The following is a 24,381-nucleotide window of genomic DNA, read 5'->3' as shown; positions in this document are numbered from 1 at the left end:
TGTTTGCCTATTTGTTGACTGCCTAGGGTTTTTTCTCACACCAAGGTGGATGGCCACCAGGCAGATGACCAAATCGAAGGGGTCTTGCCTATAATTGGAACCTCCGTTTTATTACTGTTAAGCTTCAAACAATTCGAGGCCATCCAGGACGCCAACTCCTTAAGACATAGTGTGAAATTCTGTGCGGCCTCTGCCGACTCTTGAGTCAGGGTTACCACAAGTTGTGTGTCGTCAGCATATGACGCCACACTTACTCCAAACTTGTCCACCATCTCTGCCAGAGGGGCGATGTACAGATTGAAGAGGGTGGGACTAAGAACTGAGCCTTGTGGGACCCCCTGAAACAAACTTTCAGAAAGGAAAGGTTTTTGTGACACCTGAAAGTAGCGGTCGCTTAAAAAGGATCACAACCATTCCATAGCCTTACCGCCCACACCGCCCTCATGCAAACGCCGCAATGGGCAACAGTGTCAAACGTGGCACTCGGGTCAAGAAGAACTAGTGCGCAGGCTGTCCCGCATCCACTAATTTACAGATAAGATCGGTGGATAGGAGCAAGGCCGATTACTTAGAGTAAGTGGCGCGAAAACCAGACTGGGTAGGATGGAGTAGTTTGTGAATATTAATATGCTCACCCAATTGCATGTGAACAACCTTCGCAAAATAAGGCAAGAGGGAAATAGGGCGGAGATTCTCCATCTGATTTAAACTGATGTTCGGTTTCTTTTTCATGGGGATAACAATGGCCTCCTTCCATTTATTTGGAACTTTCCCAGAGGAAAAGGAAAGCTCCAGAAGAGATCTCATGTAGGGTTCCAATATAGGATCCTTGGGGAAGCAGGACCTCTGGGTGATCCATACTTAATACTGGTTGCCCCTGCTATGAGTCTATCTCCGCTAGGTACCACAAAATCACGGAGACTGTCTGCCTCTGGGATCATGGAAACCCCTTCGCTACTGGCACTACCCTGTTGCGCTGAAACCAGGAAGGTGGCATAAATCCTCTCCACTTTTTCCGCAAAAAAGCCCGCTATTTTGTTACAGGACTCAACTGAGCTCACGTCGGGTGCAGTGACTCTAGCTAAAAATTTAATCTCTTTAAAGATAGAGAAAAGCTCTTTCGAGGAGTTCTCGGCTGTTATGATCCTGTTAATTTAGAAGGTAGCCCGAGCCTGCCTAATCAGAGCATGGTATTTCCTAAGACTGGCTTTATATTCAAGCTTTGCAGAGTCATCGAACCTTCTCCTCCAGATTCTCTTGAGGCGCTTACAGGCCGATTTGGCCATTCTCAGATCATTGCTGAACCAAGGCGCAGTTTTTCCTTGCCTGCCTGATGCTTTAGAAGACCAGGGAGCCGTGGAGTCCAGTGCCTCTAGGATACGATTTTCAAGAGCATCGCATGCCGACACAATGTCACTGCCCCCGGGTGGCCCCCCTTTCGTAAGGGCCATGTTGAAGCTGAACATGGATAAATTTGCCCATTTCCTACTCCGTTTGGTGGTGCTCGTTTTATGTGGACCCGCGGCCGCCTAATCTCAAAGGAAACAATGAAATGATCGGACCAGGGAATCGGAGTGGGAGGCTTAATAAATAAATCGTCCCAGTTGGCAAAAATCGGGTCCAGTAAATGGCCGCGCTGGTGGGTAGGGGCGTCTGATTTGAGCATTAGTTGGAGATCTGCTAGCGCCTGACTGACATCCTGAGCGCCGTTATCAGCTGGATCCTCCAGGTGCAGATTTAGATCTCCAACCAACATCAGTTTAGTGTAACGCAACGCAGGCTGCATTATACGTTCAATCAGACTAAGGGCAAAACCAGTGTGGGGACCAGGGGCCCGATAAATGAGAAAACCCTTTAAACAACAGTCTAAGGGGGCTAATATGGAGAAAAACCCTGATTCGCAATCTTGATCTCTGTGGATTCTAAGGTACACTGGATAGGCATTTTATGTATGTATAATAGCTATTCACCCACCCCTCTTTCTCATTCGATTAATCCTAACGATGCCATAGTGGCGAGGGAGGGCTTCCAAGATATCAGGAGCAGACTCCTCATTCAGCCAGGTCTCTGTAAGAAAAAGTACGTCCGGCTGGACGTCTTCTAAAAAGTCATAGTCTTCCAGTTTATGTTTCTGCAGGGATCGGCAGTTGACTAAGGCGCAGTATAGGGGTTTGCCGCACATTCTGACGTTCTATTCACGTACTGACGTGAAAGGGAAGTGACTACACTTATGGCACTGATTCCCAGGTATGATGCTGTGTTTACACTGCTCCATAATCGGAGGGCATAAGGCAGTGAGTAGTTCTGAAGAATGCTTATAGACTCCCCTTGTCCGGCCAGGGGTTCTGGCCGCGGGCCCCGGACGAGCGCGGACGGCGCAGACGGGCTTGCCCTTGGCGTGCCTTTGGCACGTCCGCTGCACGTTCATTCAGGCATGTGCCCTTTATGGCCCTGCCTCCCTCCGACTAGACTGCTACCCTGCCCCGCACTGAAGGGGAAGTGTGGCTCAAGCCTTCCCCGTCCTCCGCGCAACGGCACTGACTGCTGCATCGGACCGGGGCAGGAAAGACAGAGCACCACACCACAGGTAGGAGTTAGCCTCAAGCCCCCTCAAGAAAAGCTGAAATGCAATTTAAAATATTAAAAGATAAAACCAGAAGGTAGCTTCGTAAAAAACGGGAGTGCGACCTCTCTCACAGGCCACCCTTGCAGCAACAAGCCTGCTCAGGCAAGCGCCCTTTATGGCCCTGCCTCCCTCTGACTAGACCATTAACCTGCCCTGCCCTGAAGCGGAAGTGAGGCTCAAGCCTTCCCCGCCCTCCGCGCAACGGCACTGACTGTCGCGTCGGACCGGGACGGGAAGGAAGGAAAGACAGAGCACCACACCACAAGTAGGAGTTAGCCTCAAGCCCCCTCAAGAAAAGCTGAAATGCAATTTAAAATATTAAAAGATAAAACCAGAAGGTAGCTTCGTAAAAATTGGGAGTGCGACCTCTCTCACAGGCCACCCTTGCCGCAACTAGCCTGCTCAGGCATGCGCCCTTTATGGACCTGCCTCCCTCCGACTAGACCACTAACCTGCCCCGCCCTGAAGCGGAAGTGTGGCTCAAGCCTTCCCCGTCCTCCGCGCAACGGCACGGACTGCCGCGTCGGACCAGGACGGGAAGGCAGGAAAGACCACACCACAGGTGGAGTTAGCCTCAAGCCCCCTCAAGAAAAGCTGAAATGCAATTTAAAATATTAAAAGATAAAACCAGAAGGTAGCTTCGTCAAAAACGGGAGTGCGACCTCTCTTACAGGCCACCCTTGCCGCCCTCTAAAAGGAAATCCTCCTCTGTTGTGTCTCATTGCATTGTCACTCCGTAAAAAACAGCAGCCTTATTAATTAGTTACCCAAAACCAATATTGTCGTCTGGGGGAGATGGTTTTGTTGGGTATGGCTGGGGGCTTGGGAGGTCTGGAATACCTATTGGATCATTGTAATCCCAATCGTTTTGTGGGGGGCCATCTGGATCTATGAATGGATCATTGGGGTCTCCCACCCGACCCTAGGGTCTCATCATCATCATCATCATAATCTGGTGGTGTATGTGGTGGAGAAGTTACAGGCAGAGGTGATGTAACAGGTTTGGGTAGAGGAAGGGGATTAGTAGGAAGTGAAGGAGAAGGAGGCATAGGTGATGTAGCACAGTCCTTTCTCACAGGCACTGAAGGCTTTTTGCATGGCACAGCTGTGACATGTCCAGTTTTAGGGTTAATATGTATCTTTTTCTGTTTAGGATCGACAGGATCCAGATGAAAAAGTTCCTCTTCTTCGATAACCACTTTCGAAGTCAATTTTTTTCGGTTCCGAGTGGAGTTTTATGCTCTTTGGCCTTTGGAGGAGTGGTAAAATCCTTAGGCTTGTTTTTCAATTCCGAAGGTTTGGGATTCGGAGCAAAAGCATGATCTTTAGGTTTAGAAATGTTAGGCGCATGTTTTTCTATGGGCCTGAAGGTGTTCGGACCCGGTTTATCTTTTGATGTGGAAGGTGATGTGGCTGCAGCATGAGTTGTTCAGGATGCGTCTGGCGGAGGCGTTCTGGAAGGGGAGTTTCTGGGTGGTGTCGGTGTAGAGTGCGCTGCCGTCTGCTGTTGACAAGCGCATGGGTGAACGTTTTTTTGGACTTAGTGGGGATCCACTGGAAGATCTTACAAAGAACTCCGAGCGTGTGGAAGCAGGAGGAAGAAACTAATTTGGCGGTTCATTGAGAGGGAGGAGTCCAGGAGGATGCCGAGGTTTTGTGTGAGGTATGTAGGTGTGGGGGGAATCCAAGCCCTGCAGGCCACTAAGAGTTGTTCCAGGTGGTGGGGAGGAGTCCAGGATAAGCATTTCAGTCTTGTCTGAGTTAAGCTTGAGGCAGCTATCCTTCATCCAGGTGACAACTTCCTTCATCCTGTTGTGGAAGTTGCACCAACGCCCACGACACAGGCCTGCAGATATCTAGAACAGCCACCCTTCTCCTGCAGTTGTAGCAGCATTATTCTTGGTGGAATGGGCCTGCAAACATTGCTTTTTTTCGCTACTGATAATTTGTCAAAGAGCTGATCGTTTACCTGATATTTCTTTGGTCAATGTTAAAGCTAAGCGCTCTTTCATCTTCCTCTGAGGGTGAAGTTGAGTGAAGAACGCTGACAGAGTGATTCACTGGCCAATGTGAAAAGGCATCATGACTTTTGGAAATAATGAGGCCTGTATTCTCAACACTAACGTTTTGGGATAAAGGAGGCATACAGTATTATTAGGGTATTGTAACAATAGCACCTCCAGTTTACTTATGTGGTGTGCTGAAGTGATGGTAATAAGGAAGAAGGTTTTCAGAGTCCAGAGCCTCAAGAAACAGCTGTGCGTCAGCTTAATTGGTGTGAACATATTAATTTCCCAAAATGGGTTGGGTGAAAGGTTTTTAAAACCTTCTAGGAAAGGCATCACAACTGGTGAGGACTGGTCAGATACATAAAAGATGGTTGAAAGGGCTGGCAAACTTTCACTGTGCCCACTGCAAGTCCTTGCTGGGCTAATGAAAGAACAAAAGGACATCAGAAAGCTAGCTTGTCGGGGAGGAGCTACGCCGCGAACCAAGATGGCCGCATAAGCTCCCGGTTCCGCCGGCGGCTCGTCTATCCTGTTGTTTATCCTCTACCCACGCCCTGTGCCTGGATGTATGAAGGTTACCTGATGCCAACGGTGCTGTCCCGGACTTCCTACCTTATTCAGCGACGAAGTTATGTCGTGTCCCATTTTCGGCCTACTCCCGGGCTGACGCCGGGACCTCGATTTTTTAACTGTCCGAGCGGGAACTGATCAACATCGGCTGTGGGACCGCGACTGTGGCCGGTCTTCCAGATTTGAATAATTCTTTCCGCTTTCGACCTGTGACCTCGTTGATGGATGGTGCCGGAGAAGAAGCATTGTGACGTGCTGCGATCTTCCTGCACCGTGGCTGGCGGGCTGTGTGCCTGACCCTCGTTCCCCGGACCGGGGGCTGACGGGCTGCACCCACGCCCGGTGACTGTGTTGAGTGTACCAGTTCGGGGCGCCCCCGTTGTTGAGATCGCTAAATGTGTGCCCGGAGCCCGGCGATGTGGGCTGGAGATTGTGTCCCCCTCCGTCCCTTGGGCCCCGGGATGGAGGGGATGGATAGCGCACATTCATTGAGTTCCGTCATGGCAGCGATTGGGGCGCTCCGCTCGCAATTCACCGTTGCTTGTGTCTCCCTGGCGGCAAAGCTGGATGATGTCTGCTCGAGACCGGCCACTGACGCTGCAACACCTGAACAACAGTTTGTGGTCCAGTCGATCGATTTGACCCGCCATCTTAAGGTGCCCGAGCGTCAGCCCGACTTCGCTACTTGGGGAGTCGGCCTCACTTCTCCTTCATCTGCTACAGTGCCTGGTCTTCCCTTCACGTTTCCTATCCGACGGTGTATTGTCGCTGGAGGTCCTGTTCGTCAATGTCGAGCCTCGGGGTCCTGTCGATGGGGTCTGCCATTTTTCTTTGTTCCGGCTCGTCTGTTTAACGGAGGCCGCCATTTTGTGTCCGGACTCTGTTCCACCTTCAATGCCTTGGATTGCCGTGGACGCTTTGTCTGCTTCTGGACGGATGTGGCTTGGTCGGAATGTGCTCCGGTATGGATTCGCACTGGTCAGGGCTGACTTTGACTTTGAGTTGTTCTTGCTCCTCGCCACTGCTTCGGACCACCTGAGACGCTCCCTTGGATTGCATTTGTTATGACTTTGGCGATAGATCTCCTCGTGAGGCTTGCAGGGTCGACTTCTACTTTCCTGCGATTGCTTAGTTCACTTTTGCCGGGACTGCACCGAGTATCTCACCGGGCCAGGGGTGGGATGGGGGGGTGGGGGGGGGGGGGGTTTATTGGCGATTGTCCTCCCCATGATAATGCCGACTGTTGCTTTGATTGATGATGAATGTGCCTTGGGGGGGGGGGGTCACTGCCGGCGGGGGGTACCGGGTGTCCGGGGGTGTGTCTGTTTCTCTCCTCCTCCACTTCTTGTACTTTTTCCCTTCTGTGGGGCAGTTCCGGGGCGACAGGGTTAGGCCGTAGCCATTACAGGAGTGCAGGGTGGCGGGTGCGGGGGGGGGTTTGTTATTTTAGTTTGTTTTGTTCTATGGTCCCTATCGCTTTTTTCCGGCTTTGGGAGGGTTCTTTCCTCTTTGGTAGGGTTGGCTGTCTCTTGGTCTTGCACCTTATTTCTTTTTCCGGCATCTCCACAAGCCTCTGTTTCTCCGTTCTTGGGGGTGGGCTCTCTGGGGTGATATTCAGGAATGTTGTTTACTGTAATATTGCCTATTGTTTAGTATTACCGCTGTGGCTGCCTAGATTATATAGTTGCTACAGTCATAGCCTATCTCCGACTGCAATTGGGGTACGTCCCCCTCGTCTCTTTTGTGTATCTCTCATGTAAGGTGCTATGTCCTTGTCGTTGCAGCCCCTACTCTTCTTCTAAAATTTAAAGATGAAAACCTCATATCCTGTGTTGCGAACCTCACAACCACGTCTGGTGTACCTTAACATATCCTGATTGCTGATTGGCCTAAATTTCTCCTGTTTTTATTGCTGTCTTTGCGGCCGGCCATGATGGTTGTGGGCCTGCGCATGTATCTCCTTACTTTTTTGAATAAAGGTTTTCAAAAAAAAAAAAAAAAAAAAAAAAAAAGAAAGCTAGCTTGTCTTTGTTTCCGGCACCACACCAAGTGACAAACGTGTCCCACTGCAAAGCAGAGATAGACTTAGTGAAAGGGCATCTGGGTGCAAAGATAACATCAACCACCTTAGTCAGCAAGTAATATGCATTCAGCTGCCACCACTATCTCGAAACATGGTGGTAGAAGTAGTGAGGACTCAGATGCAGGACCCTTTCGTGAGACAGGAGGTGATTCTGAAGTGGAAGCTTTATCGGAAGACAAATATCAGGGAGATTTGGTTGCCACACACCCCTGGCCAAGTTTAACCTGATGAGAATGCCTTCGGGCTGATTTGGTTTAATTATCCTCAGAATCCGAGGAAGGAGAAGTAGAGCAGGAAAGCCGGAATGCATGACCTAATGAGCACCTTTTGGGACTCCAGCACACAGAATTGTTGACACTGCACATTTGATAGTGGAAAATAGATCTAGCAAGGGCATACTATATTGATCGAAGAAGTTGTGCACCAAAGTGGGATCCTGGTGTCATTTGTGGTCCACCAGATTACTCCTACACAGCTCGTCCCCTGTGGCATTCAGGACCCCAATACATCCTGCTTATTGCAGTTCCACAGGTTGTATTGTCCTTCAGTGATGATCTTCACCACGCTCCTCCTCATGGACGACAGGGAAGCTTTCAGGGTTGGGTGGATCACCCAAAGCTCCAACAGGTTGATATGGAGTTGACGCTCCACTGATGACCAGATGTCTCTCCACCTCTCCCAGTTGAATTCCCCAAACCAGAAGCGATGCATCTGTCACAACTGTAAGCCCTAGGGAGAAAGGAAGAGTTGCCTGCAGATGGTCAAATTGGAGTCCACTAGCCACCACTGCAAATCCTATGCTATCTCATTCAAGGGAGTTGGAGAGGTAACACCGATACTGGGCCCACTGAGATTGCAGGTCCTACTGCAGAGCCTAGATGTGCAACCAGGCATCCAGTATGAGAAGGATGCATGAGGCTGCTGGATCAAGAAGACTCATAAAAGCCCATCGAGACCTAGGACTGACCGCTACACATCGCAAGGATATCCCAAAATTTCTCCAGCTTGCTGAGGTGGAAGGAGGCCATGAGGGCCATCAGGGTACTCCCAAATAAAATGAATCCTTTGTGTGGAGCTCAGGTGTGAATGTTTCTTGTTAACAGTAAATCACAATGACATCAGGATTGTGGAAGTAGTTTGGATGTGGCCCACAACGTTCTCCAGTGAGCTCGTCTTCAGGAATAAATGTACCCACAGCCTCTGAAGAAGGGCAGTTCTCACCTCCATTACTTTTGTGAACATAGTAAGGGCCAACTTAATGCTGAAGGGGAGCACGGCAAAAAATTGGTTTTGGCCCACCTTGAACCACAGGTTACACATGTAGGATATCAGGATAAGTGTATGTGGTCTGCAAGTCCAAGGCCACCATCAATCTCCTGGTTTCATAACTGAAAGAATCTGGGCCAGCATAAGCATCTTGAATTCATTAGGCATAGAATACCCCAAAGGCCCCAGTCGTTCTTGGGAATGATGAAACAGCAACAGTAACATCCCATCCCTCTCTCCAAATTCGGTACCCACTCGATGATACCTTTGGAGAGAAAATGACCGACCTCCTACATCAAGATTCTGGAGTGTTTTTCTGAAATACGTGGGTGGGGAGCGGCAGAAGTAAAAGATAGGGATAAACCTTTTGGACGATTTGTAAGAGCCACCTGTCAAACATGATGTATCTCCAGCGAAAGAGTAAACGTTGGATTCTTGTTCTTTCATCAAAGCCAATGAAGTCAAAGTCAAAGTCAACGCCAGTACAGAAGGAGCTGGCATGGACATAGGTGCCCAGATAAAGTTCTGTAGTAGAATAGGTATGGGCGCGGTAGTAGGCCCATAGGGGGCATAGCCACCAGGAAGTCTGACTGCAGACCCCTGCTGCTCCTTAGGACCTGAAAGCGCACGAGATAAAGCTGAAATTGCGCAGGAAAAATACAGCACAGCCTTTTTGAAGACCTCTCTGTTGTAGGGTCACTGATGGTGTGGGGACCTCGGGCGTGCTGGGAGCAGCTGCAGAACTGGTTTGGATTCTAGGGATTGTGAAGGGGTGCAACCTCTAGCATGACGCCCTCGCACCAACAGTGGTGAGTCAGAGACAAATCCTGTTTTTTCTTTTTATACTCATTTTTGGACTTTGACTTACCAAAGGACTTCAATGTGAAGTGGTCTTTTCACTGGAAAGACCAGAGAATGTGATCTCTTTTCCTGGTTGGTGACAGAGAGTTTTACCTCTGTTCTTGGATGGCCTTTGGGTGCTTGAGAGCACACTCGTCGCAAAACATTGAGTCTTGTACGGGACCCATGGACCAGAGGCAGACTTCATGCGAGTCTGTGTCTAACATCGGTTTCCTGCAGTCTCAGCACAGCTTGTAAACTGCTGTTTTTGGTAGGGACAACTTTCCCTGGCACACTGTGAAAAAAACTGGAAATCATCAGAAGACCAACAGGGAAGTAGAGCTCCGTATCAGGATGGGAAAAAAGGCACAGGTGTCGGTGCACAGGGGAGGCACTTACATACGGCTCTGCACTGTCACAGTCTGAAGTCATCGCAGAGCTATACACCTCCAGCTAGAGGCGTGCTCGAGCATTGCTCAAGAACTCTCCAAATCCAATCTGGCACCTGGGGACATTCTACGGGTGAGAAATCTGCAGTTCGAGGATTCCATCAGAATAAGCCTTAATGTGTTAGTATTAGAATTTGACTATTAGCATTGAATAAAGAACATACATTATAGAAACATCAACAGCTTATTTTCTGATACCACGTACAGTTACTGTACTAAAAAAGCTACAAAAAAGTGGTAGACAACAGTGTATAATTGCATACAAAGACTAGGTAAGGTTACAAAATATGAGACATGGGTTGTGTACATCACTATCACTTCAAAAGTCTTTCTATAATACAATTAGGTGGTTTTACTCTCCCTTACCACACAGGTCCCTCTGCTCCACCCTTGGAGGATGCGTCTCCAGGCCTCTCTGCATGGTAGTCACATGGTTTGTCCAGAGGAGCTTTTTATAGAATTTGTTTTTTTTGTCATGGATTTGGGCAACATCAATTTTTCAGCATGCTGTGTAAGGGTTTTCACAAAATGCACCTTGCATAATAATTGTAGTGCGGCCTCTCCAAAGCTAAAACAATCAGCCCTCACTAGAAGGAAAATATGAAGTCTGGGGTTTTACTGGAAAATCAAAAAATAAAAACTATAAATAAAAGACTGAACGCACGGTTCCAATGCTTCATTTGATTACTCAGATTTTACAACGAGAGCTGTAAAAGATGATCCGCCAGGCAAGAACCACAAACAGATGACTCATTTTAGTCCAAATGCATGCCCACAAGTCTGTTTCAGTAAAGATTTCTTTTTGTTGTGTACAGGCGCATGCCAGCTAGACAATGGTTGCCCTTCAAGTATCAACACACACAAAGAAACTCTCAAAACTTCTCTTTATTCCGAAAAGCAAAAGAAATATACATGAGCAACTGGGGATCATGAAACATACAGCTTTAAGTTATGTCCTTTTATTAACAAAATAAAGCTCTATCTATATTTACAATCATAAAAAATATATGTACACACATTTATATATAGATATTTATATATAATCTCAGAGGACAACAGCAAATCAGGCAGATATGATGGTTCTAAAGAATGGACAGACTAGATTCTGCAGAAATTAAACAGGGCAGGCGGGGTCAACCTCTTCCCTTCCACAGTTACCCCCACAGTATGGATGAGCGTTTTCAACATCTGTGCCAAGTGCACAACTCTATGACCAGTGGGGTAGTCGGATACACCTCTTAAAGCAATCGATGGACAGACAGACATAAATATGTCTGTATTTATACGGATGGACTTGCAGGCTCTGGCCGATGTGAACGCTGCACACAATGAATCGGTGGGTGTCCGATTGTATGCGCCCAACTGGTGCTAATGTACAGAATGGCATGGTCTTGTGATCCTACTTGGCTTTTCAAACTAGATTTGCACACTTGAGTTCTCTTCAAATGAGACTTTAGGGGAGTACTGCCCTTTGAGTTCTCACTCTCCATTAAGACAAATTCTTCTGAGCCAATTGTGATTTGATGCATTGAGTGGCACTTCAATATGGATAAAATGAGAACTGCCACGGAATGTGGATCAGTAACCGAGAAGCTGAAATTAAAGTGGAATGGCACTACGTCCCAGAGAACAGACGGGATACTACAGAGGAGACTAATATGAAGTTGCAGAGATCAGTCAGAAAAACGATGTACTGGTCAGAGATGCCGGGTGTTGTAATAGACAGAGAGAATTTACAGGGCAAGTCAAAGGTGAAACAAAAGTCAAAGTGTGAACTAAAGGAAAGTTACAGAGCAGATTTAAAATTAATCAAAGACAACAAACACGGAAAACTGGACAAAAACCAACACAATGCAAAACAAAAATACGTCAAAGGGAGATCAGACAGGAATTTGAAGGGCGGAAAACTGTTATTGGTAATTTCAGAGTGGACCAACAAGTAGTCAGAGAGGACCAACAAAAAGTTGTAGACTAGACTGACAAGAAATGTGACAACAGGTGCTGAGAAAGGGACAGTGGGCCCACAGAAACTCACAGAGCAATTAGTCGGAACTCAGAGAATCTAGTTAGTGAGTCAGTGGATGACAAGACAGGAAGTCAAAAAGTGGAACCAGCAGAAAGACTGAACCAAATTACCAGAAAGTCTCATGGGATAACTTTCCAAGGCAAACGGATACGAAACTAAAAACCACCGGACAACAAGTAGAAGAACAGCCTGTAGCATTGGTCTTTCATCTTCACACTGGAGCTCAGAAATTAACTGCAAGACTAGAAAGTGACCATTTACGAAATCCAGTCAGTAGCCCTCAGGGCCCTATCTTTATGCAGTTACGGGAAACTCAATGGTTGAAATGCGATTAAACTGCTTCCTTCTGTTTGAGGCCATTATCTTGTTTCAAGATGTCTTTTAATACATCTCATTAAAAAAAAAAAAACAATCCTGCCTGCTCTACTAAAATGCAAACTGCACGCCTTTTGTGTCTGCAATGGCTGAACTACTCAAAGGATAGTAAACATTTGCAGATAAATACAGCTGCAACCAAACCTGGCCTCTGCCTGGTAGCAGAGACTAAAGGTAAAATGGCGAGGTAGCTGAAAAAGAGTCAAACATCATGGCTGTGAAGTGAATATATATGTGTAGGACCATTGGTCATGGGACTGAAAAAGTAATTAGCTAGCAGTGGAGCTACAGTGTTTCATTTCTATCTATAATGCCTCAAAGTTCTCATACTAAAGAAGCTGAGAAGGGGTCTAAAATGTGCTGTTCGTGAGTGCCCCAGACGGCTGCAGAAGATGCCAGCAAAACAGCACTACTGAACTCTGATTTAGCTCCAGGAAGTACGAAAGATCGACTTTCGTCCCCTAAGCTTCTCCCAGCCCAAGGCAGAGAGGGTGGCTTAGGAGCACATTTTTAAGGCCCACCAAACCTTCCTGAAGCGATGTGGATTGTCCTGCACATATTTTCTACAACACAATTCAAAGAACTACAAACACAAATATGCACACAAGCTCACACAGACAGGTAGGTACAGACCAACACTGGCAGTCCCTAGATGGACTAGCTTGGAGTCTCACTGGAGTCCACAAACTCTGTGTGGTGTGGGTGCCTAGCACCAGAGAGTGGATCTATGCATTTCTGGAGGTACAGAAGCACAGAGTTGAGTCACTTTATAAATAGGGGAAGGTATGGGGTTTATGCCTCACCCAGGAACATCAAATACACTCTTGCTGTTTGCTGCCTGTTCTCCAGGAGACCCTTCCCTGAGGTTCTCCCTACCAAAAAACCACTGGTATCCTTTGTGAATGGGGTTTAGCCATTACTTCAGTCCGTCAACACAACCAGCTCTCCATCACTCTTGTCTTCAGCCTCCGAGTCCTCGTCTTCACTGTACGGGTACATTTCACTCTCGCCGTCCCCTGGATGATGGCGATCATGGCTCTCCCTGTCGTCCGATTTCAGGCTACAGGTGTTTACAATGACTGGCATGCTGGGGTCACCTTCACAAGAAAGGTACTGGTCAGTCCTCGGCTGGGCCATCATCATCCCCATGGAGCGGTCATAAGCCACTGTTGACTGAGACTGAGGCCTAAAAAACAGAGGACACAAGTCAAAGCTCTGCCTATTCTTTTTGTCCTACTGTAGAGATTGCCCATGTCAGAGAAACATACCACCTCATGGTCTGCCAACCCACCCAACATTCCAGAAACATTAACACTGGTCAACTACCACAAAAACGTTACATCTCATTCAACTTCCCAACTACCCACACAACCACTTTCTTTATCAAGGAACTAATATGTACCACCACATAATATTGCAAAATACTTAAGAGAACATATTACAGCAGGAGAGAAGTTAACTGGTTGTCTGAGCTGATGGGATGCACCATGCTTTGTTTTGTATTTTACCTCTACAATATATCATCAGTAAGTAAGCACCCCCAAAGGCAAGGAAAACCTTTCCACATCTTTCCTACAAACAATACACAGGAGCAAGAGCAACTATTTATGCATCAATGATGCAGTCGCTGGTAACGCACTTTCTGGCACAATCTACCTGCAGTGTCCCCACCTCTTCAATCTCTTCCAGATTCCAAATTGGATCTGGGAAAAGCTCTTTTCCACTGTTAGAAGGATTCGACTCCACATTGATGCTGGGTACCACCCAAAGACAACCAGAACCATAAAAGCACCTCGCCTGCGCACTGACATTTCCTCATCAGTTTTTTCAATGCATTTGGAGGCAGAGAAAAGGTTGATGAGATGGACAACTCTATGCAGTGTACCAACACTAAATTTGAATATAATTAATGGATCTATGACCATTTCTCAGTAAGGGGAGACTGGAGGGATCAGTGAAAAATCCCTACAGGTAGACAGAATGTCCACCAGTAGGATTGTTGCCAAAGGTAAGCATCTTATTCTGCTTTTGGATCTCTGTACCAGCAGATTACTTACCTCTTGAACTGCTAACCATACAGGATCTTCCATGGGGTGGGTCTGATGAGATGGCCAAACCAAACATCCTGCAGAACAGATGTGGCAAAATGGCCATACCTGCTGTAATGCTCTATGTGTTTTTAAGGGTCCCTCTATATGTGCCTTTGCTCATTTGCTAATCCGTATACGTTGTCATTCATTTGCCATATCTGATGTATTTGTTTTCATTGTACAATAAATGCAATAAATGTATCCTTTGATTTGACAGTATGCTTCTATTTCATAAATTCATGTATTTGAATACATGGCACTTAAGAGGAAGCAGAATAGCTTTAGAGTTTTACATGTATGTACAATGGAATTCTCATGTGATTTCTTTCACCTTACACTACAAGGTCCATTTTTCTCAAAATAATTCCAGCAAGCAGAGTAGCTCGGCCGGAGGCAAGCTTTACAAGGCATCAAGCTATGTTTGTCTCGTACCATATTTTCCAGCAGAGAAACCAATTAGCCTTGTTTTGAGGACAGCCAAGTGAACGGGACACACATAAATGAAGTACAGGTTCTAATTCCTGGGGATTCTATTGTAATACTGATCTTCATCAGGTCAATACTAACCCTGGGCAGAGTTCGCGGAGTTCCGCGTAGTTCAACTCCATGAGGTGGCAAAAAAAATAAGCCGTGCGTAACGCGGAGTGCGGGAAACTCGGCAAACTTTGCGAGCAGAGCGTAGTTCACCGCCCACGTTTAGTCAATACATTGGATGCTTTAATCCCTTACCTACTGGGTGTTATGCTGAGCCCTTTTTTGACTACCTGGAGTATCCATGTTAATTTTGTTTTCTTTTTTCCCAGCAACATCCTGGAGATTCTAAAGGCACCCAGGGTTTGTGGATTTTCCTGGACTGGAACGAGAAAATAGGCAAATATAGCTGAATTCAGAGTTTTTTTGTGGGAAAATAGGAAAATTGGTGCCACGGATAAAAGTAGCAAACACAACAAGATGGACGGCGTGCTGAAACGTTTCAAACACTCACGCCCAGTCCAGAGATCTGTCTTAAATCCATTGTTCTTTTGCTCACCATGTCACCCCAGTTTGAACCCAGTCATAAGCAAATCAGTCTTGACCCTGTTCCCAATGGGAACAGTCCAGCCTGAACTGACAGGCCAGGTCCTCCCTGCCCCGGAAACAAGCATCCTGGGACCAGTTTTGGTGCATTATCCATCATAAGCCAGTCTAGATTGAATCCAATAGCACAGCGAGCAAGGGACCTACCTCTGGGCATACTTTTGGCCTCTTAAGGCGAACATAGCAAACATAACAAGATGATGGATGGATTGCTGAAACATTTCAAACACAGGAGTGCCCTGCTGCACTGTGGACCAGGAAAGAGTGGCTGTACTAGCGTGGACTGCATCTTTTGAAGCTGGTGGCTCGCAAAGGAGTGGGACTCAGATTGCTGTGTCCTGCTCAAAGAGAAATCATTTCCAGAGCCCAGCCAAAACCAAGAAACTCTAAGGGTCACTGAGCTGGGCTCCTCTTCACAGCACTGGAACACAACAACTCCGAAGCCTGCTGGGGCAAGTTGGTAGCCCAAAGTTTTCAACCCACCACCAACTGTCGCAGTGCAGCACCAGAACCCGATGAACAGAGTTGCTCCTAGGAGTAGTATTGGCATGCAGCTTGGATCTCCAGAGGACAAATTGTCTACCCTGGAAGGATTGGCCTGTGATCGCAATACTGGGCGACTGGTAGTCCAGTAGCAACTGGACTTCTGCCAGCACCACGAAGAATTAGAGAACATAGACCCTGTGACCAGGAGCCCACCCCCTCCCCTTTGTGGACCGAGAATTAGCCGCAGCAACCCCTGTTGATCGCATCACATCCACAGCATCCTTTGAGCATCTTCAGCATTCCTCAACCCTTGCACCAGGACCATCCCATAGGAAAGTTCTGCTAAAAATAAAAGTGCGTGGAATTAACTGAAGACTGCTTCACCTACTGAAGTAACTATGTCTGAGGCCCTAGCTGGCCCCCCTGACTGGCTACCCACTGGAGTTGGTCTCCTAAAGTGACTCCAAGTGACCGCATTACACCAAGTTTCAAAATGTCAAATTCATTGGAGTTGCCAGTGCTTGTTTAGGGTTGAGTGAAATGTTTTGATTTACAATAGCTTGTAAATTTGACATCACCGGAACACTCCGGTGGATCTTTTTCACTGTGGTGTTTAGAAATACAATAAAATACAGTCTATTTATATAAATTGGTGTCGGATTTCTTCGGTGACTTGCCCATTTCTTCTTTAATTGTTTTGATGATGTTTATATGGCTTACATTTGTTCCTTTGTGTAAGCCTTGCTGCTCAGAGCCACAGCTACCCTGAAGATTTGACAAACAAAACCTAAGCGTTCTAAAGTGCTTAGCAAGTCACACAACCACACCATATGCTACACCCCAGCACCTCATATGATCTGTATCAGGTTGTTTGAAGACACTTTATAAAAAAATACCCAAATCTCTACACCACAGTTGCTATAGCAGGCATGCCAATACTGATGTCGAAAATGTTAATAGTAGCAGGTTACTGAGAGTGGAAACACAAACCAGTGAAGTGATAAGATTTTAATTCTTCCAGTTAAAATAGAGGAACAGTCCAGGACGCGGTGGTAGAGGGCTCGAGGAGTGGTGCTTGCCGCAATTTGCTCCAGGCTTAGCAGCAGCTGCTTACAAACAATGCCAAAGAAGCCTGGCTGGCAACACAATACCGGATATATCAATGGGGTGATAAATCCAGTCAGATGCTCCACAGACTCTGCCAGGCGAGGTCCGCCCGACGCATGTCCCAATACTTAGATTCTCTACCAGTGCCTTGTGCTCCTTCCCAGAGGCAGTGGTGCAGGTCTTCGCTGAGTTCTACGCCACACTATACAGTGCCTGTGAGGAACTTTCAGATTCGCTCATAGATGCCTTCCTCGTCGATATCCCTCCGAAGCGCTTATCCGACAAGCAGCGAGACGCCCTTGACAAACCCATCTCTCTCGACGAATTGCTGGCCGCCCTCGCCAGTAGCCACCCAGGCCACGCACCCGGTCCCAACGGGATCCCCAGCGACTTCCTACGTCCTCATATGGGGACTGTTGGCCCCATCTTCTCGGAGCACTACACCAGGAGCTTGAGCAGGAAATCTTGCCCCTGGATTGGCGGCAAAGCCGAAATCGTTGTTTTCCTCAAACCGGACCGACCGCCAGAGGACCGGGGTTCGTATCGCCCCATATCCTTATTGAACTTTGAGCCGAAGCTGTTGGGGAAGGCGTTGGCTGATCGCCTCCGCACTTGTATCCTTGATCTTGTCCACCCGGACCAGTAAGGCTTCATGCTGCACCGTTCCACCAGGCAAAACATACGTCGCGCGCATAACACCGTGGCTGAGGCCCACTGCCTGGGACGTTCCGCAGCGGCCCTACTGGCCGATATTGATAAGGCATTTTATTCCTTGGGCTGGACGTACCTTTTTGAATTATTGGAGGCTGTTAATTTGGGTCCACGCTTTCGAGCTTACGTTAAACTACTATACACTGACCCGAAGGCCTCGGTAAAAGTGGCCGGGTATCGCTCGGACCCCTTTCATATCCGGAGGGGGACACGGCAGGGATGCCCTCTATCCCTGCTTGGATGCTGTCTATAGGGGCTTGGTTTAGTCCCCTGAATACTCAGATAAAATCGCACTTTACGCGGACGACGCACTATTCTTTTTCTCTGACCCTGGGGTTACGGGACCGAGGGTGTTGGAGATTTTGCAGGTGTTTGGCGAAACGACAGGGCTTCGCGCCAACCCATCTAAGTCGACGCTTTTTCCGATATGTGGGGAGCAGGGGTGTCAAGACTGGACCTCACAGCTCATCACAACAAACAATGGATTTAAATACCTCGGTGTTCATATCACCAGAGATCCCACTTTGGTGTGGTCGCTTAACATTGCCCCTTGCTTCCTGTGGTCCGGGAAGAGACGACGGTATGGTCCTATCTTCCCCGGTCTCTATATGTCAGGTCCGCGATTTTTAAAATGGTGTCCTTACCGTGCTTATTATACAGATTGCAAAACTATTCTTATCCCATCCCACCGTCCTGGTTTCGTCAATTAATGCTCTCCTGAACAGTTTCCTGTGGGGTGGCGGGGCGGTCCGGGTGGCTCTAGCGACCTGTGTCCAATCTACTTACTGTGGGGGCATCGCGGCGGCAGACGTACGATCTTATTACTGGGCGTCCCAGCTGCTGGTCATCAATGAATGGTGGTATAATCCGCAGAGCGATCCGGCTTACGCGGTGGAGCGGCTCTTCCTAGAGGGGTATCCACTGCTGGACCTTCTGTATAGTAACTCTACCCTGGAAGCTCTTCCCACAGCTCAGTCGCACGGTGATCCAGATATGGAGAAGTGTTTCGAGATCCATGGGTTGGTGGGGTATGCTGACGTGCGAGACGCCCCTCTGGCGGGGCACGTGCCTCCGAACGGTCGCGGCTTTGCCCGGGTTCCGTCGGTGGGACACAATAGGGATCTCAACACTGGGTGATGTGATGCGTGGACCCACACTTAAATCCTTCCAAAGGATGCAGGAGGAGTTTGACCTACACAAATCCCAATTCCATAAATATCTCCAGCTTCGCCACGCTCTGTCTCCCCTATTAAAAACCTTACGGCATTGCCAGAAATTCATCCTCTGGAGGGAAGACTGTTGATGGGTGATCTGGGGGGACATAAAATCAGCCAGCTCTATCAGACATTGACCACACATACTAAGAAGAACCTGCACCGGACGCGGGCGGCGTGGGAGGTAGATGTACCGACCCTCTCTGATGATGACTGGACCGAGGCTCTTGCCAGCCCTAGGGGTTCAGCAGTGTCCTCTAGATATCGACTGATCCAGTTTAAATTCCTGCATCGGGTGTACTACACCCGCCTCCGTCTCAGAAAGATGGGGGCTATTCCATCCCCCCACATGCCTCAGATGTCAGTCAGATGACGGATCCTTTTTACACACGGTCTGGTGCTGCACGGCGTTACGACATTTTTGGTCGGGAGTACTGTCCTGCCTGGGGCGGGTACTGGGGAGGGACCTCCCAGCAGATCCTCGCCTAACCCTCCTCCACAGTACTGATGACATAGGGGGGAACATACACAAAAGACACCTACTTTTTCTAGGACTCACACTGGCCAAGCGCGACAGAGCCCAACAATGGAAATCCGCTTTGGATAAATGTATGTCTGCCGAAGTGGCGGTGTTTCAGGCTCGGGGTTGCCCACAGAAGCAGAGGAAGTTCTGGACTGCATGGGCCAAGTACCAGGGCATTGACTTTCCTATCTTTCCCACGTCCACGAATCAGGATCTCATAGACTGACTCACCATTTTATGACTTTCCACTCTAATTCGTGGATTAGCCGGCGCGGAGATACGATGATATGTGTACATGCCTGTATAGTGTTTCAAGCGGGTAGGGTGGTGCAAGGGTGGCGGGTGGGGGAGGCGGGGGCTGTTGGTTTGAATGTTTCATAGATCCTCAAAGGATACCCTCGGCAGCGACTTGTATACCTATGATCATTGCTCTGTTTGAATATTGCTTGTTGGGGGCACATCCCATTGGCTGTAAACATTCAATAAAATCTATTGTCAAAAAACTATAAAAAATAGAGGAACAGAATCCAGCCATGGCCAAGAGGGTGTTACTAACCACTCATACAATATCCTTGACACACTACACTCATTAAACAGAACATAAGGCTATGATGAGGGGCAGAAAGCACTAGTGTGCGGTCTCAGACTATCAAATTCTCCCTATGCACCCCCACTGAATAAAGAAAGTCAAGTGATGATTGAAGCATCCAACAAGAAACATAGTTCCCTGAATTAAGAAATGTGGAAGGAAAAAAGCACCCAAAACAAAATGCTTCAGACTGTGCACAAATAAAAGAATAAGAGGAAAGCCAATAAATGAGGAGCAGGGAAGAGAAAAATGGCACTTGCATTGTAAGCATCTGTTTGTAGAAAGTGCTGTGGACTGACATGCTGTGCATAATCCTACCATTTAGTGCTGGGCTTGGAAGTTCGCAAATAGTTTTTTTTCAAAGAAGTCTTTCAAGTCATAAGATGTGCTATAACTCCTCCATGGGTGGACACTGCACATGGGCAATGACTCAAACTTGGATTACTATTGTACAGTGGTGAGAATGTGTATGGAGTGAATAGCATTAGTGCAGTGTCGATTAGTTAATAAGAGAAGAGATTTGCAATCAACAAAGGCTTCTTGGGCAGAGTGCAGGCGATATGAATCTATAGCACTACATGCTATGAACACCTGGTTACAGGGTAACAAATAGTTTCTTACCTGTCGGTGTAGTTTTGCAGCTTGAAGATCTTTCTGGATTCACTATGCTGTGCATTATTCCGCGGTCTAGTGGTTGGATCCGAAATCGTAGTCTTTTCTTTATTTCTTTTTATTTTATTTTCGTAGACCAGGTGGGCGTCGACGTCCCACCTTCTGGTGTACTTCATGTGACGTCGGCACGCTTCCTGTGGAAGCTCCCACCTTTGGGCGCCATCTTTGGATTATTTTTTTCTAGTTTTTGTGATCTGTTCGTGAATCCTTGGCAATGTTTTCAAGTTCTTCCTTAAAGTTAATGATTTATCACTTTGTTTCTTAAAGTGTCTGTTTGTACTTCATACCTTGTATTTCCACCTTCTTCTCCTGCCTCATCTTTCTGGCGGAGGTGGGTGGGTTTGCTAGTGAATCCAAAAAGATCTTCAAGCTGCAAAACTACACCGACAGGTAAGAAACTATTCGTTTTGCAGCGTGAATCTTTCTGGATTCACTATGCTGTGCATAGACTTTGTAGCGGTTGGTTATGTTTGTGGCGGCTGGGTGGAAGATGAGTGTTGGTTATTGAATATGTGTTGAAGCACCTTCTGTCCTACTTGTGCTTCCTTGTTCATTTGTATATCCACACAGTAGTGCTTAGTGAACGTGTGCACTGAAGCCCGTGTTGCCGCCAGGCATTTGCCTTGAATGGGTGTGTTAGCCAGGAAGGCTACTGTTACTCCCTTTTTTCTGGTCGAGTGGGCTTGTGTCCCCTCTGTTAGTTCTTGCCCTGCCTGTTTTTGGCATAATTGTATCGTTTGTGCGATCCATCGTGCAATGGTGTCTTTTGTTACTGGTTGCAAAGGACACAAAGAACTGCTTTGTCCTCCTGTGCTCTTTCGTTCTTTCCCTGTAATGCATTACTGCCCATTTAGCGCCCAGAGTGTGCAGTGCCCTCTCTGCGCTTGTGGATGGTTTCTGAAAGAAGCTCGGTATTTGTATTGTTTGGTTCATGTGAAACCTTGACACCATCTTTGGCATAAAGTGTGGGTCCGTTCTCATTACCACCCTGTCATTGTGTATTTGGATGTAGGGTTCTTGTAGCATCAGCGCTTGCAGCTTGCTTACCCTGCGCAGCGAGGTGATTGCCACCAGGAAGGCAGCCCACATGCCTCGAACATTCAGGTTCCATGCTGGTGGTGGCATCCTCTTAGGTGGTGCGATCCTTTTGGCCCCTTCCAGGAATCTCTTAACTACTTGTGATGCAAAGAAGCTCTTTCCTGTCTCTCCTCTTGTGTAGGCTACTATCGCTGCTAGGTGTACTCTTAGCAAGGATGAACTTTAGTTTTGCTTTCAGCAGGTGTGTTAGATATTTTAGCACCGTTGATTCCCTTGCCATTTTCTTGTGTAGCTTCTCCTTGCTGCACCATTGTGTGAACCTTTTCCATTTTGCCACATTGCACCTTCGTGTGGTAGGTCTCTTTGCTTCCCGTAGCACCCGCAGCGTGCTCTCCGGTAGTCTTAGGTGTGCAAACTCTATGTCTTCAGGAGCCATGCAGCTAGGCTGAGGCTCTCTGGTTCTGGGTGTAGTACTTCTCCGTTTTACATGGAGAGTAAGTCTTTTCTTTTCCCTAACTGGTGGGGTGGTCCCTGTGCCATTTCCATTATTTGCAAGAACCAGGTCTGCCTTGCCCACTGTGGTGCCACCAGGATCAGTGTCATGATGCTGGTTCTGAACTTGCTGAGTACCCTGTGTACCAGTGGTATTGGGGGAAAAGCGTAGGCAAATGTTTTTGACCAGCTTATCCATAGGGCATTCCCCTGGGATTGTTCCTCTGGTTGCCTGGATGCGAAGTACCGGCATTTTGCATTCTGATGTGTCGAAAATAGTTCTATTGTTGGTGTTCCCCACCTTCTGAATAGCCTTTGCGTTTCATGTTCATTGAGCTCCCACTCGTGGGACGCTGATATCTGTCTGCTGAGCCTGTCTGCTTCCACATTGTCCTTTCCTGGTAGGTGTATGGCTAGTAGGTCTATTTTGAGTGGGATGGCCCATCTCCATATTTCCTGCGCTAGGATGGATAGTGCGACTGATTGTGTTCCTCCCCGTTTGTTGATGTAGAACATCGTTGTTGTCTTGTCTGTTTGTATCAACCCTCTCTGGTTGTACAGTTGTTTCTGGAAGGCCTTCAGGGCGAGGAGCATGGCCTTTTGTTCCAGGTAGTTGATGTGTCTGACCGCATCTGCTGGAGCCACAGACCCCTCACCTTCAGCCTTGTTCATGTGTGCTCCCCATCCCATCTGGGATGCGCCTGTGATGATGTTCACAGTTGGGGTTGGTGGTGTTAAAGGCTTCCCTTTTGTTATGTTCTCCTTGTTCCACCGCGTTATCTCCTCTTGCACTGCGTGCGTTACAACCACTAGATCTTCCCAACTTCATGTAGCTTGTGACCAATGTTGTTGCAGCCATTCCTGGAATGGTCTCATGTGGAGCCGTATATTGGGGACCAGGTGTGTACAGGACGCCATCATCCCCATGATCTTGCTCGCTGTCCTCACTATCAGAGCTCACCCCTTCTGGTAGTGGCGTTTCTCCTTTAGCGGGGCAAGTGCTCTCTTGTCGCTGGGGAACACCTTGCTCTGTATGGTGTTGATCTGTGCACCTAGGAAGATCTTCAATTGCTCTGGTTCCATTGAGGACTTCCCCCAGTGTATGGAGAATCCCAGGCCTGTCAGTGTTTTTGTGACCCGCTGTGCGTGTTCCTTGCATGTCCTGTGGGAACTTGCATTTATTAGCCAGTCGTCGAGGTAAGGGTATACATGAATCCCTTCCCTCCGTAAGTGCGCTGCCACGGCAACGAGACATTTGATGAAGACCCTTGGTGTGGATTTTAGTCCGAAGGCTAGGGCTGTGAACTAGTAGTGTTCTTTGTTGATGGTAAATCTTAGTAGATGTTTGTGCTGCCTGTTCATGGGAACGTGTAGGTAGGTATCTTTGAGGTCTATGGTGTACATGAAGTCTCCGTCCCTTATCTGAGGAATGACCTCTTGTAGGGATGTCATTTTGAATCTTTGTGTCTTTATGTATTGGTTTAGGAACCTTAGATCCAGGATGGGTCTTAGCGTTTCGTCCACTTTTGGTACTAGGAAATAGTTTTGAGTACACTCCCTTGTTTCTTTCTCTGAATGGAACTGGTTCTATGGCCTCCTTGTGGAGGAGTTCTTGTGCTTCCTCTAGGAGTAGCGCTAGTTCTTTTGCTGAGTATGCTTTCCTTTTAGGTTTTCTGTTTGATGGTTTCTTTTCCAGTTCTATGCAGTATCCAAACTCTATGATGTTGAGTATCCGTTTGTCCGTGGTTATCTTCTTCCATTCCTGGAAGAAATGTTTTAGCCGGCCTCCTACTGGTGTTACATTTTCGTTGATGCTTGCTTTGTGTAACCCTCTTTTATTGACCTTGTTGTGCCCCACCCTCAGAGGGGTTGTGTGGGTGGGCACGCTTTGCCGGACGTAGTCACTTTGAGCTGGTTGCTGGCCCCCTCTTCTTGTTTGCCCTCGTCCATTCGCCCTCCCGCGAAAGGACTGGCCCGAGGCAGGTACTACCAGGTTTGTTTCTGCTGGCCCTGCTGTGGTTGATTGTCGTCCTGGTAGGCCTGCTGGATTGTCTGGTGTGACGTTCCCGGCTGGTTTCCCCGCCTTCTGTTTGGTCTCCGTGTCGGGGTACCCCTTCTCGTTCCTCTGAACTGTAAGG

At 47.7% G+C, this 24,381-nt stretch overlaps 1 protein-coding gene across 6 annotated transcripts in view; it reads right to left on the bottom strand.

Moving 5' to 3' along the window:
* Nucleotides 1-10,710: 10,710 nt before the first annotated feature.
* Nucleotides 10,711-24,381, bottom strand: part of SOX13 (SRY-box transcription factor 13) — a 222,050-nt gene continuing 208,379 nt past the window's right edge. For all 6 annotated transcript variants that reach the window (XM_086923482.1, XM_086923479.1, XM_086923484.1 and 3 more), the window contains one exon: nt 10,711-13,430. In XM_086923482.1, coding sequence (XP_086779608.1) covers nt 13,166-13,430 — 265 coding nt within the window. In that variant the 3' untranslated portion in view covers nt 10,711-13,165. The remainder of the gene's footprint in view (nt 13,431-24,381) is intronic.

This window comes from Lissotriton vulgaris, chromosome 5 (assembly GCF_964263255.1).
Source record: "Lissotriton vulgaris chromosome 5, aLisVul1.2, whole genome shotgun sequence".
In the NCBI taxonomy this organism is placed as follows: Eukaryota; Metazoa; Chordata; class Amphibia; order Caudata; family Salamandridae; genus Lissotriton; species Lissotriton vulgaris.
The sequence above is the reverse complement of the archived record's forward strand: the minus strand, read 5'-3'. Positions and strand labels throughout refer to the sequence as shown.